At 28.7% G+C, this 21,646-nt stretch overlaps 1 protein-coding gene across 2 annotated transcripts in view; it reads left to right on the top strand.

Annotated features, from left to right (window-relative positions):
* The first annotated feature begins 340 nt into the window (after nucleotides 1–340).
* Nucleotides 341–21,646, top strand: part of LOC100213070 (kinesin-related protein 10) — a 66,926-nt gene continuing 45,620 nt past the window's right edge. For both annotated transcript variants that reach the window (XM_065799911.1, XM_065799910.1), the window contains exon 1: nucleotides 341–528. In XM_065799911.1, the coding sequence (XP_065655983.1) occupies nucleotides 432–528 (97 nt within the window). In that variant the 5' untranslated portion in view covers nucleotides 341–431. The remainder of the gene's footprint in view (nucleotides 529–21,646) is intronic.

The raw sequence follows: 21,646 nt of genomic DNA, 5'->3' as shown, positions 1-21,646 counted from the left end.
TAGATTAAAATAGCCAAAAATGAATTCATATCCCGTTCAAACTTACAATAAAACACGTTTTATTTTAAATGCATTCATTTAAAAAGCTGTTTAAAAAATACCATCGCGAGTTACTGACAGTAAAACAAAACTTGTTTTACTGTCAGTATGAACCGGTAGGATCGCTTGTTGATAAATAATTTCATATTTTTCCCGAGTCGTTTTTATATAGCGGGCTAAAAATTAATTGTACGTAAATGTATGACATGCGGAAGTTTAAAACCAAAACAATTTTGAGATTAAGGCATTTAGATAACAAAATTCCAAAACAATAATTCGGATTTAAAAAACTTTAAAAACTGGTTTAAAAGACAACTTGATTCAATTAACATAATTCTAATTGACTTAAGAAAATTTGTGTACAGCAAATATAATTGAGCTCAAGTAGAATTATGGACAGCAAATATTTTTATTTGCGCACAAGTTTTTTTAACATTTCTACTGCCAAATTTGAATACATTTTACATTGTTTCGCTAAGAGAATTTGTTGTAAGTATTTTTTTGCTATTTGTTGGAGATATTTTTGAAAACCCGATTACTTGTTTTTTTTTAAATAATTCTTTTCTTTTGTTCGTGTATTTTGTGACAAGGCGCACACGCACGTTGGTGTATGTAATAAGGTTTTTCACGATATTGAGAGACAATGTATGGTGCTTTATAAAATAAACTTTACTTTTTTTTTAAAGGTTAAATAGTAATCTATAATTTTAAACTAGTTTAACATACGTTCTTATGGGACAAATGAAAAATATTTCTAAACAATTTGACACATTTTATTTGTGTTTTATATTCGGTATGTTAATCAAATTTTCACTAATATAAATTATAAAGAAAATTATTTTAATCAAATCTTTCAAATTTTTGTATACTTTTATTTTTCCTTGTCCATTTTTTTATTCTAAACACTGTCTATTGAAATTGGTACGTAGAAAAATACAAATTAACAGTTATATCAATAAACACTTTATAGCGAGGCTCTTTTTTTTCCAGCCCCATCCATAACTAGAACTTTTATTCATAAATGTCAGAGATTTTGTCTTTTTAGTTTTGTACTATTTTTATTATATAACAAAATGAAAAAAATAAAAATATAAATAAAATAATTAATTAGAGTTCTAAAAATGGCGAGTTTGAATAAACAATCGGAGAAAGTGACGTAAAGTTAGATCAAGCACTTTCTTTGTTACGTTATTATTCTACTCCTTGAGGCGCCTAAAAAGATTTTCTGTTTTTGAAACTTAAGTGGTTACGTAACAACCTCTTATTTTTCCGAGTTGATTGCATAATAAAAAATAATAATTATTTACTATTACTTTAAACATGAATGTTTTAGTTATGCAGAGCGGCTGGAAGTATGGCGTGGATTAGAGTGTTATAAGTTTGGTAAAATATAAAAAATACTATACTTAATGCTATAAACACACAATGTTTTGTGAACTTTTATTTTAACAAAAAAGTTATTAACTACCCCCCGAAACCAGCCAATAAACGAAACATACTAATATACCCCGAGACGTGCCATTAAACGTCTCAGTATGTTAGAGTATACTAATATACGTAAACGGGTTATTTTTTTTTAAATTTTTAATACAAAAACTTTTTTAATGCTATTAGCTATTGGATTGTTGGCATGGTAATCAGTTTTTCCAAATAAAAATTACGACGAAAAAGGAAATCACGGTCTGTAATAATTAGGTTTAATGTTTGCGTTTTATCGGTGTTTAAAGAATATTACAAAAAGAAAAATCGTTTATATTTGAAAATCAACTAAGATTTAGAGCTTTGTTGATTTTCTGGTGGAAAATCAATGCTTAAGGTTTAAGAGTTGTGTTTTTCTCAGTTTTTCTCAATTTCTTCAACTCAGCTTTTTCAATTTTTTTACGTTTGAGTTTTTTTTTATGAAAGGTTCACCGATTGTACTTTTTGATTCTACGCGTGCGAGTAAATTTTCATTATGCTGTTGAGTTTTTGTGTAATTGAAACGTTTTGCCAATTTTCACAGAATTACTTCTAACATAGTAATAATGCATATTATCACATAAGCGAATATCTTAAACAACATTAAAACGTATTACTATTTCACAACTTTTAGCTAACTAAAAACAAATTAATAATATTATTAACCTAACCACTAAACAATTTCCGTCCCGTAACGATTTAAAATACAAATATAAACCGTAACGTCCAATAAACAAATCGTAGCAAAATTAAACTTTTACTACTTGCCTGATGATTGTAGTATCACATGAGACTCAGAGTTGCAATATTAAACTATATTATAAACATTAGCATTTAGCTAATTCCTAGTACTGCGGGTAACAGTAACATATATACTATGTAGCTCTAGTTTATCTATTGAGCACTTTTTTAGGTATACAATATTATACATGATAATATAAAGGTATTTTCTTTATTCATACGCACGCACACACACACACACACACACACACACACACACACACACACACACACACACACACACACACACACACACACACACACACACACACACACACACACACACACACACACACACACATAGATATAAATATATATATATATATATATATATATATATATATATATATATATACAATTTGGCACTGCCAAAAATAAAAATGGTTTATCATTCAAAATTATCTTCCTCAGATCAGTCCTTGATAAAACTTCTATAATTTATAACATATTTAGAGTTTAATAATATTGCTACTCACATTTTATTCAGTTTATATTTTAAATAAAATAAATGACACTTTTTACTAAAAATTAATGAGACAAAGTTATTTACCCTACCTGTGGCCAATGAGATCGCCAGGTTTTATGTCGTGTCTATTAATTAAAACTTTTTTATTCAAGAGTATTCGTCTTATAACAATTTTTTTTTAATCTAAACTAAGTGTTAAGAGTCATAAATGTGGAAAATAAAATTAAGGAGGGTTTTTTAATTAAAAAAAAAATTTAAATTAAATTTTAAATAATCATAAATAACGTGCCGATAATTTAAAAAAAAAAAGAAGTTTAAACCTAAACTATAAAGAAAATTGTTTATCTTGATACAATACCCAAATTTAACTTAAATATCCATCAAATAAATAGTTGTCTTTTGAAAGGGTGCGAAATTATTTACGTGCCCAAATTACCTGTCGTTCCTTTACATAATATTTTCTATTCAATATATATATATATATATATATATATATATATATATATATATATATATATATATATATATATATATATATAAATTAGTGAAAACACTTATCTAATTTTTGATCAAAAATTAGATAAGTGTTTTTACTAATTTATTATTGCTCTGTTCTTTTAGAACATTGAGCACTCTATTTAAAGAATACACTAACATAATTTATAATTTATATAAATATATATATATATATAATCCTTACTATTTCATTTCATTTTTAAATATTAAAATTTTATTTCAAAAAATATCGTATTTGAAATTGTTTCTATTTAAAAAATCCAAATCTGGGTCGTAAAAGCGATTAAGGAAAACATTAACTGATTTAAAAACACTATTTTCTTTTTAAAATTCTATATTTGCGACAATAGTTTTTATTACATCATAAATGAACTTTCTGTTATAGGCGTTTTAAATACAAAAACAAAAATAAACTGCAAAACAAAAAAAAAATCTTTGATTACTATTTTTTATTGTTTGAATAAAAAATTGTTGTTTAAAGGACCGCCCTAATTGGTCCTTAAAACAACTTTTGTTTTAAGGACCAATTAGGGTCTAACTTACACTAACCCATAAAGATTTATGCTTGATTTTTACTTGAAAATCTGCTGCCGTTATCGACCACCTGACGGCGCGAGCGAAAACCTAAGCATGTTTTTACAACATATCGTGAAACAAGTGACGCAGAAAAAAAAAAGTTTTGTAATTGGGGAAATTAATATGAATTGTTTTACAACGATGACCATAAAGACAAAAACTTTTATGACACAATTTTTGAAACAGGATCTATACCCTAAATTAATCGCCCCACTAAGGTAACAATAAACTCGGTTATACTAATAGATAATATCATCACGACAGACATTTTTAATAAAGACATTCAAAAAGATATCATAAAAACTGATATATCCGATCATTTTCTTATACTCCTGATTTTAAACTCAAATTTAGAAAAAAATATTATCACCCCAATAGTTGTAAAAATACGTATTTTTAAACAAAAAAATATTGAACTATTTATCTTTACTCCATTGGGAATCGTATCGATTTTAATGACGATACAAATAACATCTACAAAACATTTTATAAAATACTGTTTTTTGTTTACGATGCCTATTTTCCAATTGTTGAAATATAATAAAAATAAGCAAGAGCTCAAAAAGTTCCTGGATTACGAAGAGATTAAAAAAATCGTCAAAACAGAAGTTATATATTAAATATCTAAAAACAAAAACACCTGTTAGCAAAAAAATATATAACAACTACAAATATCTATTTGAAAAAATACGTAAAGACCTAAAAAAATTACTCCTCAGAACTAATTAATAAATGTAAAAACCACTTCAAACGCACATGGCAAGTTACGAAAGAAACTACTGAAGAACAAAAATCATGCTTCGGTTTTCTGCCGCATATGATTAAAGTCGATAACATAAGTTTATATGACCCAAGAGCCATATCCCATGAATTTAATAAATTTTTTATTAGGATAGGTCTTTCCTCATTAAATAAGATTTAAAATACGGCGGCTTCCTTTAATGATTTTGTCGAACCTATGGATAATTGTATTTGCTATGTAGAGTTTTTTTTTTAAAACATCTTCGCTTCCAACAAGGCTGCAAGCAACCACTAATTAGAGTTGGAAGTTACAGGAGGAGAAAAGATGAAGATTGTAGAGCAAGATAACGATTGACAGACAACTTTAAAGATTGCAAATTATATGAATTAGGAAAGAAAGATGAAGGAAGCTAATTCCAAACGAATGATGTTCGAGGAAAAAAACTAGACAAATAAGAGTTTTTGGAGCACTTAGAAACAGTCACAGAAAAAGGATGAGACTTAATTAAATGACAAGTAACACGCGAATGAATTTTAGGAGATGACACAAAAGACGCTAGCTCTTTAGAGCAGTGCCCATTATAGTATTTGTAGAAAAGAGAAAGACAACCAACATGGTTAGAAGATCCGCCCCGGATATGGCAACAGTATTTTATACAAGACCGGATTTGAGATTCATAGAGATGGAGAATAAAATCCGGAGTAAGAAAGTGTCGAGCTTGATAAAGAGATGCAACGTTAGCAGATGCTAATTTTGCAACGGATTTGATAAACGGTTTCCAACAAAGATCGGGAGTAAGAGTTAATCCTAGAAGATGAAAGGTAGATGACTCATCAAGTAAACCGTTCATAAATATATGAAGATCTAACTTATTGCAATAACGATTGGCTGAAAAAAATGGATTTTTATATGAGTTAAAGTTCACCAGCCACTGTGAGCTCCATGCTGTAGCAGAAGTGAGATCCTTTTCTCAACTCAAATGCCCCCTCCAAGCAATCTGAGGGCGTTGGCTTCTTATCATGAAGAATAAACTGTAGTATCATAGAGAACAATGCCACCTTAGATGTGAGAATATCTGTAAGATCATTAATGTAAATTAAAAAGAGTATAGGGACAAGGATTGAACCTTGAGGAACCCCTGAAGAGACATAATAATAAGAAGAGTGCTTGTGAGACTAGTTAACGTAAAATTAGAAAATTGTTTCAAGGTACCCCATGGGTGGGGTACCTTACTTTAACTAGTCTCACAAGTTCAACGTGTTGTATTATGATAATTTATAGAATTCATTTTGTGGGTATAAATTTATTCTACAAATTAAACCAATCGCCGGAAAAAAAGGCTTATTAAAAATATTGTTACGAAGAAAAAACCAAAAGTGTGTCATGGTGCCCCACTCTCCCCTACTTCTCATATTTTGAAAATTGTAATTCAACTTAGATTTTATTAATTTTTTATATTAGTTTTTACTTTATTTTTTAGTATGTTATATTTATCTTTATTTTGCTTACTTGTATTTTATAAGGTTCTGACGACAAGATCTTGTGATCTTCTTTCAGATCCTAGCTAATGTTTAATTGTTAGCAGTTTATGTATGTGGGCATCTATACATTTATAAGTGTATATATGCTTATATTTATATATGTATATATATAAGTGTTTTTCTTATTTTAATTATGCTGATATTGGGACTTTTTTTAATTGTAACACCATATATACGGCATATATAATTGTACTGGGACATTTTAATGCAAGCGAAGTTAAAAAAAAAAATAAAATAAAAAAATAAATTCAACAAATTAATAATTATAACCCAAATAATGCATATAATGGTCCAAATCACATTTCAAAAGACCAGATAATATATCGTTTTAAGTGTTATTCTTAAGCGTGAACAAATAATGGCTTATTTGTATCGATATTGGAAATTCTTATATTATATTTATATAAATCTTTTTAAAATCGACGTTAAATATTAAAAGAAATGATTCTTGGAATTGTTTATGACACAATGGAGCACTTTTCTACAGTTTTAGGGTTCCCACAAATGCTTTATCAAATTATCCCATACTTGCTAATATAAAACAATCGCTTTATTTTTAGTATCACTTGTTTTTTCAATGATTTTATTTAATTAAGTAAACGCTTATGGATTTTAGTTTACAAAAAATTTTACCGATAGACACGATTCAACCCCTTGCTGGCCTAATGATGTCAAATGATAAAAAATTTTTCAAAAACATAGCTCTAGTAATAATTATTTCACTATATGAAAGTGGTTGTCACAACTCTTAAGATGCCTCTACAATTACAATAATTTGTGGTGCCCCATATCATGGTGCCATATACTCTGCCATAGCTTGCATTTAAAATATCATTCGGTTTTTTAAAACGCTTTAAAGTGAGAAAGTTTTTACAACAAATGTTTTTCAAACTGCGTAAAAAGTTGCAAACGAAAATAAGTCTTTTAATAACTTTAAAATGGAAAATGATTTACAAGAAACTAACAGAGCTAAAAAGGGTTGTATTTTTCATTTTACAAACGAATGCATAAATATTGTCTTTCATGAAGGGATCATCCAACGCTAAATTTATTTAAAGTATAAAAGTAAGATTTTTCATGGGCTATAACATATTTTAAATTTAATTTAAAACTCTGCGAGGGAGTACTTTCGATCTTTTTTTGTGTATTGTTTCAGTTTAGCATTGCGTAATTTATGGACAATCCTATAGGTAACAAAATGAGGAAATGATTACAAAAGTCATAAAATCAAAAAGTCAGATTTCGTTAATGATTAATGAGTCAACCACTAAAAGCCAGTGTACATTCATACAGTGTACACTACAAGATAGTGTACATTCGGTGCTGTGTATAAGGCAGTGGAACAAATTTACCAATCAACTTATTTTTTGATATAGTGGAACATGAAAGGGCTGCGGTTTTTTTGTTTGTTCAATTATTTTAATAATTTAAAGTTCTACTTAGCCGTCAGCCGTCTACTTAGCCGTCAGAAATACTGTAACCCAACGAGGTTTAATAAATAATAAAAGTTGTATTGCAACAATTCTTTAAAAAAGTTGTTTTAAAACTCCTTGCTATGATCGTTCTAAAACAGTGGGTAGTACTTTCATGAAAGTAATGTATTTAATTTAAATTAGCGCCAAAATTATTATTATCATCATATAGATGCAGCATATTTTGATGTTTGAGACATAAAATTTGTAACCCCCTCAAAAAGAGATTCAAACTTTATATAGTCGTAATTTTTAAACGCTAAGAGATTATAAAATGAAACTTAACATTTATCGATGAATATAAATTTAGTAGAGAATAGTAAAAAAATATTTTATCAACTTGTTGGTCTCACGTTAGGGCAGTTTTGTTCCCAAGCTACAATCGTCGTAATTTTTTGCAAAGCATCATTATTTGACATAAGTATAAACATATAAATGTTTGGAGTTCGCTCATGACTGAAAGTTACCTCAAATATAAAGAAATGCTGCATTCGCCCCTAGGTTTCGTGGTAAACAGATGTTTGGAAATTTTTTTCCCAACTTTTGAATACTGTGATTATTTTGACATCAGTTTTATCAAGTGTATGAATTTATCTTCAACGTTAAAAAAAATTTCTTGATCCGCTTTTAGATTTATATGTTATGCATATAAACAAATAAATCGGAAATAAAAACAATGTTTGTTATAAAACTGTGTCAAATTGTGACAATATGAAAACCTTTCATGGTTTAGATGGTTAACATATAAGAATGCATATAAAATAAATTTATTTGAAAATGAGAAGAAAAAAAAGCTTTGAATAGTCTGTTAATTAAAACCGATCAGCAATTAAATATAACTAATATTTATGACGAAATACTAAAAAAATGAAAATATACTGTTATCTAAATAACTGGGTTTAAACTTCTTGCAAACAATAAAAAATTTATAATTAAAACACCCGGTAGAAAATTTGGTAGTTAAAAGCCTGTTACATTCGTTATGATAAAGGCAGCGATTTGAATATTTGGATTGCTAACTATATTAACAACTTGTTGACGACAACTCATACTATAAAGACTCGATTAGACAATTAAAATTGTTAGTAGTATTTTCTAAGTTACAAATGTAGATAAATAGAGACAGGGGTGGCGCCAGCATTTTTTGGTCTTCGAGATATCTAACTTTCAGACATGGAGCAAACTCCAAACATTTATATGTTTATACTTATTGCAAATAAGGATTGTTGAAAAAAAATTGCGATGATTGAAGCCTGGGAACAAAAAAAGTCCCAAAATTTAGGCCCCCCTCCTGCCTCAAACGTGAGAGCAACAAGTTGATGAAATATTTTTTGTACTAGTTTTAACCAGACTTATATTCATCAAGAAATTTTAAGTTTCATAGTATAGTTTCTCAGCGTTGGGGCAGGAGGGGCTAAAATTTTGGGGTTTTTTGTTCCAAGGCTCCAATCATTGCAATATTTTGCAAGACATCCTTATTTGACATAAGTATAAACATATAAATGTTTGGAGTCTGCTTCATTTCTGGAAGTTAGATATCTCGAAGCCCAAAAAATGCTGGCGCCACCCCTGAATAGAGATAGGGTAGGGTGGGGCAAGATGCCCCCTTAACAAACTTTAGCGTATATAACAAATACTTTTACATTTTCTTGTAATTTTTCTTTTTAATATCAAAGTCTATTTATAAGAGAAGACATTGGTATAATAAAATAACTACTTTATTACTGGTGATAAACTTTAAAATTAAAAAAACTAATAATTGTGCAAGGAGACATCTTGCCCCAGCCGTGGGGCAAGATGCTCCAAAGAGTGCATCTTGCCCCAAACCTTTTAAACAGTTGTTAAAAATAACTATCAGTTAAAATAAAAGCTATTAATAGTTCTTTATTAAAACTCTTTACATTTTATTAAAATAAATGAAATATAAACACTGCAATTATTCTATGCAATTGTCTTGAAGATAAATAACTTTTTTTAATTTATATCACTAACATAAATGTTCAAATAACATATACATGATTATGATTCACAGTAGTAGCATAAGTCTGAATCATCTGGACCACATGAAAAGTGGTACCAAGATGTACATTTACTACATTGTGTCCAATCATCAAATGGTGGCACATTGTATGGACAAGAGCATATGGTGCATAGAGTTGTATCAGTGATAAAAATTTCAGAGGCAGAAACCATATCTTTCTTCTTTTTCATTTGTTTCTTTATGCCATTAGGTCTTTCTGCTTTTCAGGCTTTTTCACCTTTTTTGTCTTCAAATTTATTGATTTCATTTTTTGCTTGATCACCTTATTAAGTGCAGCTTTTTCTTTACGCAATATGACTGCTTGTTGCTTTTTTTTTACATTGTTTTCATGCTCTTCTAGTCGCTTCTTGAAAGGTGAAGAAGTAAGGTTTTCAGCTGACTCTGTCTTTCTCTTTCGTTGTCTTAAAACAGGAATTTTGGGACGTAGAGAAATCTTTTCCAAAATATTTAAGGGAGAATTATGGCCAAGATACTCATCAACAATTGGCAAAACTGCATCATCAACAGCCTTCAATTTTGCAGCAGTAGTTGTTGTGCTCATGACATTTGCCAACTGTATAGGTGCAACAAGAGACAAATTAGGCAATTCACTAGATTGCTGACAGATTTTCAATATCTCAGCTTCATTAGTGAGCAAAGCTGCTTCAAAGGCTTCATCATTAAAAATAAGGTCATTTATTGGGTACAAACCAGAGCATCTAAAATCATTGATTGCTTTGTCAACGTTTGCAGTAAAGTTGTAGGCAGTTGCAAAAATACCTGTCATGTCAAAAAATGAAATTCTATGCCCCTAATGTGATAACATCCAGTTGCTTGCTGCTGTATTGTAGCCAACTTTCAATGGTTTAAAAAATGTACGATCTAAAGGTTGCATCTTGTGTGTACAATGAGGTGGAAGAGTTATGAGATGGATCCCATTGTCACAACAAAAGTTAATGGCCTCAAGTGTTTTGTGAATGTGATGACCATCAAGTACAATTAATTGCTCATTAGTTTTAGATGCATGAGTCACAGCAACAAAATGTGTTAACCATTAAATGAATAAAGATGAATCAGTTCATCCACTGGAGCTAACTCTAACAATTGAGCCTGAAGGTGCACCAACAGCCAGCCTATCAGTCATTCGCTTACGGGGAAATATAAATAAGGGTGGGACATAAGTGCCACTTGCACTCATTGCACACACAACTGTCACAGTAGCACCTCTTTCTCCACTAATTATTTTCGAAACTTGTCGTTTGCCTTTCGTTGCAATTATTTTTCCTGGCTTATGGACATTGTGATTCCAGTTTCATCCATATTCCAGAGCTGTTTGGCTGAAAACTTATGTTTCTCAAATAATGACTTGTATACTGAAAAAAACTGATTTACTTTTGGTTTATTGAAGTCAATGGCTCTGCTTATACTGGTGGTTTGTGGAGTTCGAATAGAAAGTTGTGGATTGCGAGGCATGAATCCTCGCAGCCAATCCACTCCTGCCATTTTTGACTCTTTATTAAAAGGATTATCGATTCCCATTTGCTTAGCAAAATCATATGCTAGGCGACGCACATCTATTGTTGTCAAGCCAAATAATGCTGTTTTTATAATTTGAACTTGTGTAACAATCTTTAATTCAAATTCTTTATCAAAAACAGGAAATTTTCCACCCAGAGACAAACCACCAGCTACTTTTACTTTTCCATCTCGATGACGTTGTAATGTTTTTTTATTAATACTAAATTCTGATGCAACATTTTTTAGACTGCAGCCCATCTTTATTACATCTAATTCTGACTTTATTCTATCATTTGTTGCACCTCTCTGTGTTTTTCGCACATAATTTCTCACCATTATTTGTAATATTTAAATATGTATCTAAAAAAATATTTAAACCTCAAAATTTTAATTATATAAACATACCAACACATACACACTATTATATAATTATTCAATACATTATTATTTTATACATTACATAACATCTATAAATTAACTCTCTTTGAGTTAAATAAGAACTTACTAAAGTTACATGTACATACAAAATTACTCAAGATTATTAACAATAACACGATGTTGCAATTATTAATATGATGTTGCATGCTAAACACAGCTCCTTTTATTAAAAATTGTATTATGCGCATGTAATAATATATGAAGTTGTATTAATACAACTTCATTCAGCTGAATGCAATGCATATTTGTAAAAGTTTTACAAATATGTATTGAATTGCAGCAATAGCATGTGATACAGCTTCATTTTACTTAGCATATACATTATAACATTTACTTAATATATAAAATTATTTTAAAAAGCTATTTATAAATATGTATAATAGTTATCAACATATAAACCAACATATAAACATTGTCAATAACTAAATTAGTAAACGTTTTTATGTTCTAAACACACTTTAAAAATGGTAGAAGTTCCGTAAAACCACAACGCAAGAAGCCCTTTGAGGGCATCTTACCCCACGTAACCGAGGACATCTTGCCTCATCTGTAGTGAGTGCAAGTTTAATACAAATAAAATTAATTTTATTGCTAAGTTATAAAATTTCTTGACTATATATTATTTTGGGATAAATTCTCTATAAAACAACACATTTCTTACCTTAATCGCATAAGTATTGCCAATCCAATAAACATTCAAAATTAGAAGCAACTTACTAACAAAATACTCCAAAAAGTAATAAACCGATTTAAACCTCACCTACCAGCAATATTAAAAACATTTTTTATTCCACGATTTTTTTTTAACTTTATGAATAGTATTATAGAGGGATAAAACATTACCGTCCTATGATACTCTCACATAAGCAAAAAGACTTCTTGCCCCACGGGTCATCTTGCCCCACCCTACCCTATAAATCAAACCGTTTTCAAACATTCAATAATGGCAATACAGTTGAACAATAACATCTTAAAAATATTGATTTAGATTTATTGAAACTAGTTTACTCTACCAAAAATTAGTAAACATTAGTGACTAAACTCAAGGTGCAGCCGTGGTGTAGTGATTAGAGTTCTAGCTTCAGAACTGGAGTTCCGAGGTTCAAATTCGACACTGGCTAAATATGCAACATATATGTAAGGAAAGAGGCGTGAACTTCCCGGTTAATTGCAATTCCACAGAGCTCTGTGATAAGACCCTTAGAACTTCTTGGATGGATGACCTAAATAACTTTTTTAAAAAGCGTTTTAAGGGTGGCATTTTAATTTCTGTGACAAAAAATGAAATTCAATCATGATTAATTATTTTTTTAAAAGTGAGAAAAAAATCTGGTTGTCTTTTATTATTTATTTATTTTTTGGCTGTAAAAAAGTGTTGTTATTAAAGTATATATTAAAGTATTGCTTTTTTGCCACCCACTACCCACTTTACTATCCACCCAATCCGGGTTGGTTTTAGAAATCAAATGATGTGGTGGTGGCGAATCCTTATATGACTCTAAAACCAACTTTTCAATCACGGCATACTTATTAAGTGATACGTAAAAAGTGCTTATTATATCACTGGCATTTGCAGATAAATGAAAATCTAAATAAAAACGTTTTTTTTTTACACACAATTTATTATTGTGTATAACAGCTAGCAAAGTACCTGTTACATACATAAACTAACGTTTATGTATGTAACAGGTACTTTGCTAGCTGTTATACACAATAATAAGTTCAATGCACTTATAATGATAAGAACATTTTTAGTGTAAAAGATGTGTAACTTTATCAAGACAAACTCAAGTTCTTAATACACGCGAACATAATTTTTATCAATATCAGTTCAACTTATATCAGAATCAATTTAGCTAAATGACAAAGATAAATTAACGGTGCGATTATTGTGAATCCAGTGTTGGGATTGTTCAGAGCAAGGCTTCAGCGCTAATTTAAGAAATGTTTTAACCTATTTTGACTTTAATCCAATAAGTTTAAGTAATACTCGAAATTTGTATTTTTTTAAATTAAAAAACTTAAAAACCTTTTATGAATGATTGTAATCGAAGCGGCGTTTTTAACCGCGGTTAACCGCAACCAAAAACCAAAATTAACTATTTTTACCGAATTAACACAGTATTTTCGAAACGATAAATTTTACTCTTGTTTAAACTTTTTTTTTTCAAACTTTACTCATTGTTTAGTATTTAACATAAAATTTTAACCTTTTTTAAATTTTTTTATTGTAAGGTTTTAATAAAAGCACAAATATAACTAGTACAAAAATAATTGAAAGTCGTAAGTTACGTTAACTTTAAATTCATTTGTCATTATTATTTGAAAAATGATGGAAAGTGTTTTGATTGCTTTTAATGAAAAACGTTTTTTAATGAGTACAGTTAGAAAAAAAATAAATTTCAACTTTTTCATTTGATAAACACTCTTTTTCATACGATTAAATCTTGATAAAGCTCAACCATTGAATGTAAATATTAAATATAAATCAATGACCTAAGGTAAAACAGATCAACGGAATTAAATTGAAGCATTATCTTTATGCACAAATTATTTTAATATTTTTTTATTATGCATTTCCTTCATTTTTTGCTATGGGTAGATGCCTAATTGTGCAGCGTTCGCTGTTAATTCTCTTGCAGCTAAAGATAAGAATAGGCACGCCTCTGATTCTGCTGTCCAATCAAAGTTTCTTTAGGACACCTAATCAATTTAAATTTAAACAAAAATTTATCCTTTCATATTTTTTCTTACTTTTTCTCTTATTTTTTCTTTTCACTGTTATGATGTCTAATGCTAACGTTTGTTCACATTTTGAAATTCTAACGTTTGTTCACATTTTGAAAAACATTTTGAACATGGTTATAAATATAAATCTAACATTTATTAACATTAGTAAGATCTTAATTAGAATTTTTCAACACTCTATATAGGAAACTTTCATAAATCATCAATAGTATAACTTATATTACGTTTGTTTATCGTCTTAAGGCTGGTCAAGTTTTATGAACAGAATTTTATACAAAGCATTTACTGTTAGTAATGGAGTATGTTAAGGAGGTGTAATGTTAATAAACTTTATTTTAAAGAGCTTTTGTTCAATGTAATTTTCAAAGGTTGCCACACCCTGCCCAATTCACAATCAACCTTATCTGAAAGTACCAAAAAAATTCTTTTATGGAAGCATTATATAGACCTTATGAGTACATTTAGAGGTGCAAAAATCTGGCTTGGACATAATCTTCCGATTTTATCAAAGCCAGATTTTTGCATTTTAACTGATGGGTTTTTGATTTTTGGTGTTCCAAACCATTGACTTCCAAGCATGGTATAAACTCAAAGTTTTTATATCTTTATGATAATATCAAATGAGGGCTGTTTACAAAAAATTACGGTAATCTTAACTTGGGGGAAAAATTACCCCGATAAATTTTTCTCTTGACCCCCGTCAAAGGAAATATTTATTTTGTAAAAAAAAAAAACTTTTTTTTATAGTAGATCAAAGCTCTTTTATAAATTTTAAATTTCATCAACTAAACTCTTGGTGTTAAGAAACGGTGACCACGCAAAATTTATAACCCCTCAAATTGATTCATTATTCAATTCGTTACACTGTCGTTACATGGTTCGATCCATTACATAATTGTTACTCCAAAATACGAAGAAAAAAAGTTAGAAATAAGGAAAAAAAAGGTTAGTAAGAAGGTAAAAACCTAAACTTTTTTAATGATTTTTGATTTACTTTAGGATAGTACAATTTTTTTTTTAAATATATTTTTAGATGGGATTAAAGAAGGCAAATATATTGGGGTAATTTTGTAAAAATGACATAAATTGTAAAAATGGCGTAAAAGTAAAATGCTGCAAAATGTTATTTTCTTAAACGTTAGAAAAAATAAGATTTAACCTTTACCTTAATGTTTAAAACCCAAACTTAACTTGTTCGAAATTGAAACATTTCAAAACATCTTAAGTACTTAAAACGTCGAAATAAGTTCTCTAAAGATGTCTACTTATAATAATTTTTCTACCTTCTTGAATATAATTTACTATCTATAATAATTTTTCTACCTTCTAGTTCTTCTTTCTTGCAAATATTTGCATTTTAATTGAAAAAGCTAAAAACTTTTGGTATTATATTATCTTAAATTCATAAAATGTAGCCAAAAATAAACTCATTATGTATATTTTTGCGCATATTATATAGATATAATAGCGTAGCATAGCAAGAGATAGCTGTGGAATACTAGAGGCAAGAAATAAGTAATATTTTATACAGATTTAAGTTAACTATTTTATTTTTTAATTATAGCATATACTTTTATACAATACTTTGATTTTCTATGTTACAAATGCTTGGTGTTATAGTCAACAACACATTTAAAAAGATGTTTTCCATATTCTGGATGTTTTGAATTTCTGAATTTCAGTCCAAAAGCTTTCCTTTAGCGTTGTTCCAAAACATGAAAAAACAACTTTTTAAATGTCTTCAATAAAACCAAAGTTTCAATAGAAACCAAAGGTTTCATAAGCACAGGCTTTTTCAGCCATTCTTTGAAAGACATCAATGTTTTTTAAAAGCTTATAGCAAAGTTCATTGCCTTTGAAGTGTCCGCCATGGTACGGCTGAAACTGAATGTGCAACTCAGCTGGTTCTTTGGCTCAAGGTCACGGTTCTGAAAGATTTTTCAAAAGATAATTAACAACTCTAAGAAGAAGATGGAGTTCCATTAGCAGAATAACATCTTAAATGAGCACTGAGTTGTCCATATTGATCAAAGGCAAATGGATTACTGAGAAACCTGAGCCATTAGCAACAAACTCAGCATATCTTTCCTTCAATGTGCCAAAAGATATTAGAGATCCACATTTTGATAGATTGTCGGAATTGACATTGCACCAGCTGCAAGGATGTTTGCTTGAATGGAATTGAATTTAACAAATGATATTCGGCATTTTTAAATCACATGAAATGTAAAATCCCATGTCATTCAATTAAATAATACTCATCAACGCTTTGACATTCTTGTATGTTTCAACAATGATTTTCAACAATAGCAGCAATGAACTGACGCTTAACACCTGTATCTCGAGATATTGAATCTGTTAGCATGGGGCGTTTTATTTGATGAGAACAAACTGTGAGACAACTTGTTTCGTTACTCTTGTTAGTTATTTTAATAAAAGCTCAACTCATTTTCAAAAATGATCCTCCACCATCAATTCCAAGTTTGACAAAATGGTAGTAGCTGTAATTTCTGTCCAACAGCACCTTGTTAGTTAAATTGTCCGAATTTTTTCAGTGAACATGTTTTTGTTCTTATGTTTTTCCCTTTGTAGTTGCAAAATTGACAACTGAATGCTGTAAGAAATCTTGCAATGTTTTTCCGGCAGTATTAAATTTTCCTTAAAACCTTTTTCAACCAGTCCAGTTTCTGTTGCTTGGTTGATAGTTAAAGCGAGTTTTCTATTTTCCGCGTTGGATAGTTTAGTGTTTAATTGCACGTTTAATAACATTTATGCAATATGCATATGGCCTTTTTGGTTTTAGTGCATATTGTGGGACTAAAAAAACATAATAAGATCTCAAAATAATTAAAAACATGTATATAAAATAATAGTAATAATAAGTATAAATGTTAACAACTATTCTCACTGCTAAATATTGTTGAACTTTAAATATTTTGAATTATAAAAGGATGTATAACTACCTGGAAATAATCTTCCTCCTTTTGCTTGGCTAAGCAAAACTTTTTCTCTAGGAGGAAAATCTTCTGCTTTTATCACAGCAGATGCAAATTGCTCGGCTCCAACTTGATCTTCCTTAAGTTTTGACGTCTTGTTGCGATTGAGCAGGAGTGATTGGAACCTTAAGCTATAATTGAAAAAAAATGCGTACATCTTTTTTCTGTTAACAGAAAGGAAAAATTTGAAAAGGTTTTATGCTTGGAAAATGTGCTATCTTAAGGGTTTATATTATATGTCTTTGGTCATAATGGATGCTTTTCATTAAGTTTAACCTTTACAATTTGGCAAATAAGACAACCACGTGCATTAGAAGTTTGTGTCAAAGACTTGATAACTATCGTAGAGAAAGTGTAGAGAGGCGGTGATGAACATGTAATATCACCAGCTTCTTTTTTATGTAAAATAATTTGACATGAGTTGCAAATATCACGTGGAATTCATTCATCTGCATGGTTTATATCACTTTTTACAACTTTTTGAATTCTTGCATTAATAAGGTCATTTAAATATCTGTTACCTTTTCTTATGCATAATAAACATACAAAACTGCTACAATCTTTGTGACTTTTTGCTTTATTTAACATTCTAATTGATTTCTTAAAAATACTTTTTAATTTTAAAGCTGACTATTTTCTAGCGATAAAACATTTTTTTTGAATGTTTTTGATTCACATTTAATATTAATCCAACTACCACAATTACTGATTATTTAAATCATATTGGTTTAAGGGTTTAATTAAAAAAAGATCAGGTTTTACAAATTATTCTTTAACTACCACAATCTGATGCCCCTTGTTTACTTTTATTATTACGTTTGAGGTTAATTAAAAAGTTATTTATGGTTTTGGTTTATGGTTTTGAACCTCAAACGTAAAAATAAAAGCTCAAGTGTGATATCATTTAAACAAAATTAGTTAATGGAATAAATTAAAAAATAATCAGATCTTCCAAACTTTTTTGTAATTACCGTAATCTGATGTCAATTGTTTTATTTTCACTTAAGAAATATTATAATTAATAATACTCAAATTACAACAGTAAACGAATATACTAATGTTAATTTTTAAAGTTTAAGAAAATAATATTTGGCAGCAAAATTTTACACCATTTTTACAATTTTACGCCACTTTTACAAAATTACCCCAATGTATTTGCCTTCTTTAACCCCATCTAAAAAAATATTTAAAAAAAACTGTGCTGTCCTAAAGTAAATCAAAAAGTATTTTAAAAAGTTTAGGTTTTTTCAATTTTTTTCTTCGCTTATTGGAGTAACGACCATGTAATGAATCGACTATGTAATGAATTAAAAAACCCTCAATTTGAGGGGGTTGTAAATTTTGCGTGGTCACCGTTTCTTAAAGATAAGAGTTTTGTAGATGAAATTTGAAATTCATAAAAGAGCTTTGGTCTACTATAAAATAAAGTATCTTTTTTTTACAAAAATAATATTTCCATTGACGAGAGTCTGGAGGAAAAATTTATTAGGGTAATATTCCCCCCAAGCTCAGATGCCGTAATATTTTGTAAACAGTACTTATTTGATACCATCATAAAGATATAAAAATTTTGAGTTTATTCTATTCTTGGAAGTCAATCATCTGGAACACCAAAAATCCCAAATCCACCTCTTAAAATGCAAAAATCTGGTTTGGATAAAGTTAAAAGATTTTAAAAATACCTCTAAATGTACTCAGAAGGTCTATATAATGCTTCCATAGAAGAATTTTTTTGGTACTTTTAGATAAGGTTAATTGTGAATTGGACAGGGTGTGTAGCTTTTTTGGTCCTTCCGTCATTAACCACCTTCTGTATGCTGATATCATTGTTGTGTGTGCGCCATCAGCCAAAGATCACCAGAACATAAAATTCTAGTTATATTCTCTATTTATGCTTTGAAACATGATTTTTAGTAATAATAAACATGGTATATAATTTTTAGTAGTAATAAACATGATATATAATTTTTAGTAATAATAAAGCACAAATAATTTTTTTGTAAATTTATGAACTGGTAGTTACAAAACTCTTATTTTATGTTATATAACATGGCAGGACATTTGTTATATAACGATAATCAATAAAACATTTGAGGATAATTACATTGTTTCAATGTAAAATCTAACCTCATTTATCAAACGTTTAACTTGACCAAATTGGGTGATTCTTCTGTTGTCTCTAATTATAGACCTATTTCCATTTTCCCTTGCTTCTCTAAAATACTGGAACGAGTAATGTATAATAGGCTATTCTCTTTTCTAGAAACTAAATATTTAGAAAACAATATTTTATACAACAAACAATTTGGGTTCAAAAAAGGTCATTCAACTGATCATGCTATTTTTAAACTTGTTCATGATATATTTCAAGCCTTTGATAAAAAAGAGTATACATTAGGTATTTTTATAGACCTTAGCAAAGCCTTTGACACTGTTGACCACCATATTTTATTAAAAAACTTGTAAATTACGGAGTTAAGAATGCAAATATAGTTTAGTTTAAAAACTACTTGTCTAATAGAAAGCAATATGTTTTTTATGATGGTGGTAAAACTGAAAATAAGACAATCACTTGTGGGGTTCCTCAAGGATCCATTTTAGGACCGCTTTTGTTTTTAATATACATTGACGACTTAAGCAAAGCTTCGAATATTTAAGACTCTATTTTGTTTGCTGACGTTACCAATGTTTTTTATTCCCATAGTAAAATAAAAACTCTATTTAAAACAGTCAACAAAGAATTGTTAAAAGTAACTAAATGGTTTAATACAAATAAATTGTCATTAAACTTAACCAAAACTAAGTATATTTTTTTCATCGCCTTTATCAAAAGACATAATTCCTCTAAAGCTCCCAAATAATAGCATTTGGAATCAATTTATAAAAAGAGAACACTCAATGAAGTTTCTAAGTGTTCTTCTTGACGAAAATGTCACATGGATAAGTCACATAAGGTTAATCGAAAATAAAATTTCTAAAAATATTGGCATACGTTATATTTTAAGCAAATTTGATATAGATAAGGTAAAACCTTATCTATATCAAATTTGCTTAAAATATATCTACTTCTCTTTTATTCATTGTTATCTCAATTATGCTAACATTGCTTAGTGCAACACTAATACAAAAAACTAAACAAACTATTTAACAAACAAAAACATGTCATAAGAATAATATCCGATGCAGACCATCTCTCATTCACAACAACTATTTATTAATCTAAAAATTTTTAATGTTTACCAAATAAATATATATCATCATTTAATTTTTATGTATAAAATCAATAACTATACGATGCCAAATATTTTTAAAACGCTATTTAAAAAAAAATAGCACAAATATCTTACTAGACATGCAAAAAATAATTATATTCAAGCTAAACTAACTTTGAAGTCACTAAGTTTTCTATCACAGCTAGAGGCCCCAAACTATGGAGTATAGTAATTAGAAATGACATCAAAACGCTTGCAAACATTAATATTTTAAAATCAAAATTAAAAGAAATAATTTTAATTAATCAAAACATGAAGGATTTCTTCTAGAGCTACATTTAATTGTTGGCCTTTAAAATATTGTATAGCATATTTTCATTTTATTTGCAAAGGTTTAAAAATTTAGTTCTTTAAAAACTTATTTATTATTTTCTTATTATGAAAAACTAAAAATTTTTCCGTAAAATTTTCAATTCTTTTCATCATAATTCCTAATTAGGAATTCTTAATAGCAATAATTAAAAACTGTTATATATAGTTTTGAATATTTTTTTTTTGTTTATTTTTTATTATTGCTTTGTGTTCAATTATATTTGAAATTGAATTTTAGAATTTATTATGTTTGTTTAAATAGAAAAAAAAAAAAAAAAAATTTTTTTTTTCATTTTTATATTTGATAACATATTTAATGACAAGATTTTATGGCTATATTATTTACGGATTATTGGGAGCTTGGCGATAAGACTATTTTGTCTTCTTCTTGCCCCCGCCATATGTATATTTTACAAATACGTTGTGATTATTTTAAACGGCAAATTTATAATAATAATAATGATAATAATAATAATAAAACAGATTGTAAACGAAGATAATTTTGTTTAATTTCTTTTGTAGACCTGTTCATGGGTGTCAGTTGTGGCGTTTTTGCAAACTAACTCATTTTATTTTTTATGCGTTACAAGTAATAACGCTAAAGTGCTTAAGGACAATTTTTAAAGCATGTGCTCAATTACTTATTTTGGTAGTTTGTAAACAACAATAATATGCGGTAGTGGTGTAGTGGTAGAGCGCTCGCTTCATAAATGAGAGGTTTCAAGTTCGATTCCCACCACGTCCCTGGTAGT

This window comes from Hydra vulgaris, chromosome 06, assembly GCF_038396675.1.
Source record: "Hydra vulgaris chromosome 06, alternate assembly HydraT2T_AEP".
NCBI lineage: Eukaryota > Metazoa > Cnidaria > Hydrozoa > Anthoathecata > Hydridae > Hydra > Hydra vulgaris.
Note: the sequence above shows the minus strand (reverse complement) of the source record. Positions and strands in the feature narration are given on the sequence as shown.